The sequence below is a fragment of the Poecilia formosa genome, unplaced genomic scaffold, assembly GCF_000485575.1.
Source record: "Poecilia formosa unplaced genomic scaffold, Poecilia_formosa-5.1.2 Scaffold127, whole genome shotgun sequence".
Lineage (NCBI taxonomy): Eukaryota > Metazoa > Chordata > Actinopteri > Cyprinodontiformes > Poeciliidae > Poecilia > Poecilia formosa.
The window spans coordinates 1,290-2,948 of NW_006800066.1; the positions used below are offsets into that span (position 1 = coordinate 1,290).

The 1,659-nt window shown below is 35.5% G+C and overlaps 1 protein-coding gene and 1 long non-coding RNA gene across 2 annotated transcripts in view; one reads left to right on the forward strand and one right to left on the reverse strand.

Moving 5' to 3' along the window:
• Positions 1-6: 6 nt before the first annotated feature.
• On the forward strand, positions 7-455 carry LOC107837253 (uncharacterized). The gene is made up of 2 exons (XR_001663262.1): positions 7-183; positions 274-455. It is a non-coding gene; the product is annotated as an uncharacterized LOC107837253 (long non-coding RNA).
• A 237-nt stretch (positions 456-692) lies between these two features.
• LOC103144442 (exosome complex component RRP42) overlaps positions 693-1,659 on the reverse strand; it is a 3,867-nt gene continuing 2,900 nt past the window's right edge. Inside the window, exons 7-8 of the mRNA XM_007561431.1 lie at positions 1,361-1,516; positions 693-861 (exon numbers count right to left, since the gene is read on the reverse strand). Of these exons, the coding sequence (XP_007561493.1) occupies positions 757-861; positions 1,361-1,516 (261 nt within the window). The 3' untranslated portion in view covers positions 693-756. The remainder of the gene's footprint in view (positions 862-1,360; positions 1,517-1,659) is intronic.

Consider the following 1,659-nt stretch of genomic DNA (forward strand, 5'->3'; position numbering starts at 1 on the left):
AGCTTCGTAGTTATTGTCATCATCAACTGATTTTATGACATTGCTGACTATTTTTTTTCTACTTCTAACATAAACAGGCAAAAAAGACACCGAGAAATGTTTTTCCACACAAGGCTTCTGGTCCCAATCATCATCACTTCTGATGATGTCACATACACAGCGAGTCCACAACGACTTAAAATTGTAAGTATTATTTTTTTATTTGCCATTTTTCTGTTCTCTTTAAATACAAATGCTTTCTCTGTTTAATTTCTCTATTGTTCTTTTTTGTAGGTTCCTGTAAGGTGCAGTGAACTGGAATGTTCTGTCGTTGATCCTCACTTTCATGTTTTATCGTCACACTTAAATTTTCATATTCATGTGTTCACTTTTGATATGTAAACTTATAATTTATGTAAAGTTTGTAAAATTGGACAATTTTAAAATGTTGGTAATAAAACAAAATATTTGAATTACCTTGGGAATCTTGTGTAATCTTTCCATGTAATTGTAGCTTAAAACAATGTAAGTACTGTAGTGTAGTTATGCATGTCATGTACAAAATCTCCCTCCAGCACTCAGTTAGGTTGGACGAGTATTAAATAGATGAGTATTTATAAAGGTGTATTTTTTACACTTTGAACTTAATGATTAATAAATTAGTTTCTCAATAACAAACACATTAGAAAAAAAATCTACCATGACAACAGAAGTGTACAAATATATTTTTAGTAGAAAATTACAAACACATAAAAATACAAACATAAAGAGGTGATTTTATCCAAGGAATCCGACTTTCTGCCTCTTCTTGCCCAGACTCTCCTCCTGCTGCAGCAGCTTCATGAGAGGAGGGTGGAGAGCTTTTCCTACTCGTTTTCCTGTCTGCAGAGAGAAATGAAACAATGCAGGATGTGACCGATGTAAACTTTGTTTCCATGGATACCTGAATGCATACAAAACAAAAGCTTGTTTTTACACAGCTTTCTTATCTTTGAGTAAAATGACTTGATATACAGAAAGCCAAGAGGAATGTTCTAAAGTCTTTAAAACTTTAAGAGGTAACACTTTATTTGAAGGGGTGAGCATAAGACGGACATAACAGAAACATGAAGGAGTCTTCATGAATGTTTATAACTGCTGTCATGACATACAATTAGGTAAATAATGACACTTTTATTGCAAAGTTGCATTAAAAGTCTATGAAAAGTGTCAACTTTGCATTAAAAATGTCATTATTTACAGAATGACAATTCATGACAGGTGTTATATCATATTTATGACATTGTCATGTCAGTCTTACCCCTTCAGATAAAGTGTCAGATTATAGTTGTGTGAGTTTAAAGCTGAATAAAATGGAGGAACAGGAAGTCAGAGTCGTCACCTCTATCATCTCACAGATGCTCTCTGGGTCCAGGCTGCCTCTCCCCACCTTCCTGCTGCAGGTGATTATTCCTTTGTGTGTGACGGAGATGATGAGGCTCGCCACAGAGCAGGCCTTCTCCTGCAGGGTGGCATCCACCACGTGTCTGTGGCCGATCTGCAAGTAAAAACTCAGTATGCCTTAATAATCCCTGTCAAATCTAGTTTATGTCTGAAAGCATCAGCTGGGAGCTCATGATGGGTATTTTACTTCAACCTTCATCAAAACAACCACAGACAACGTATATGATTTTTAAGACC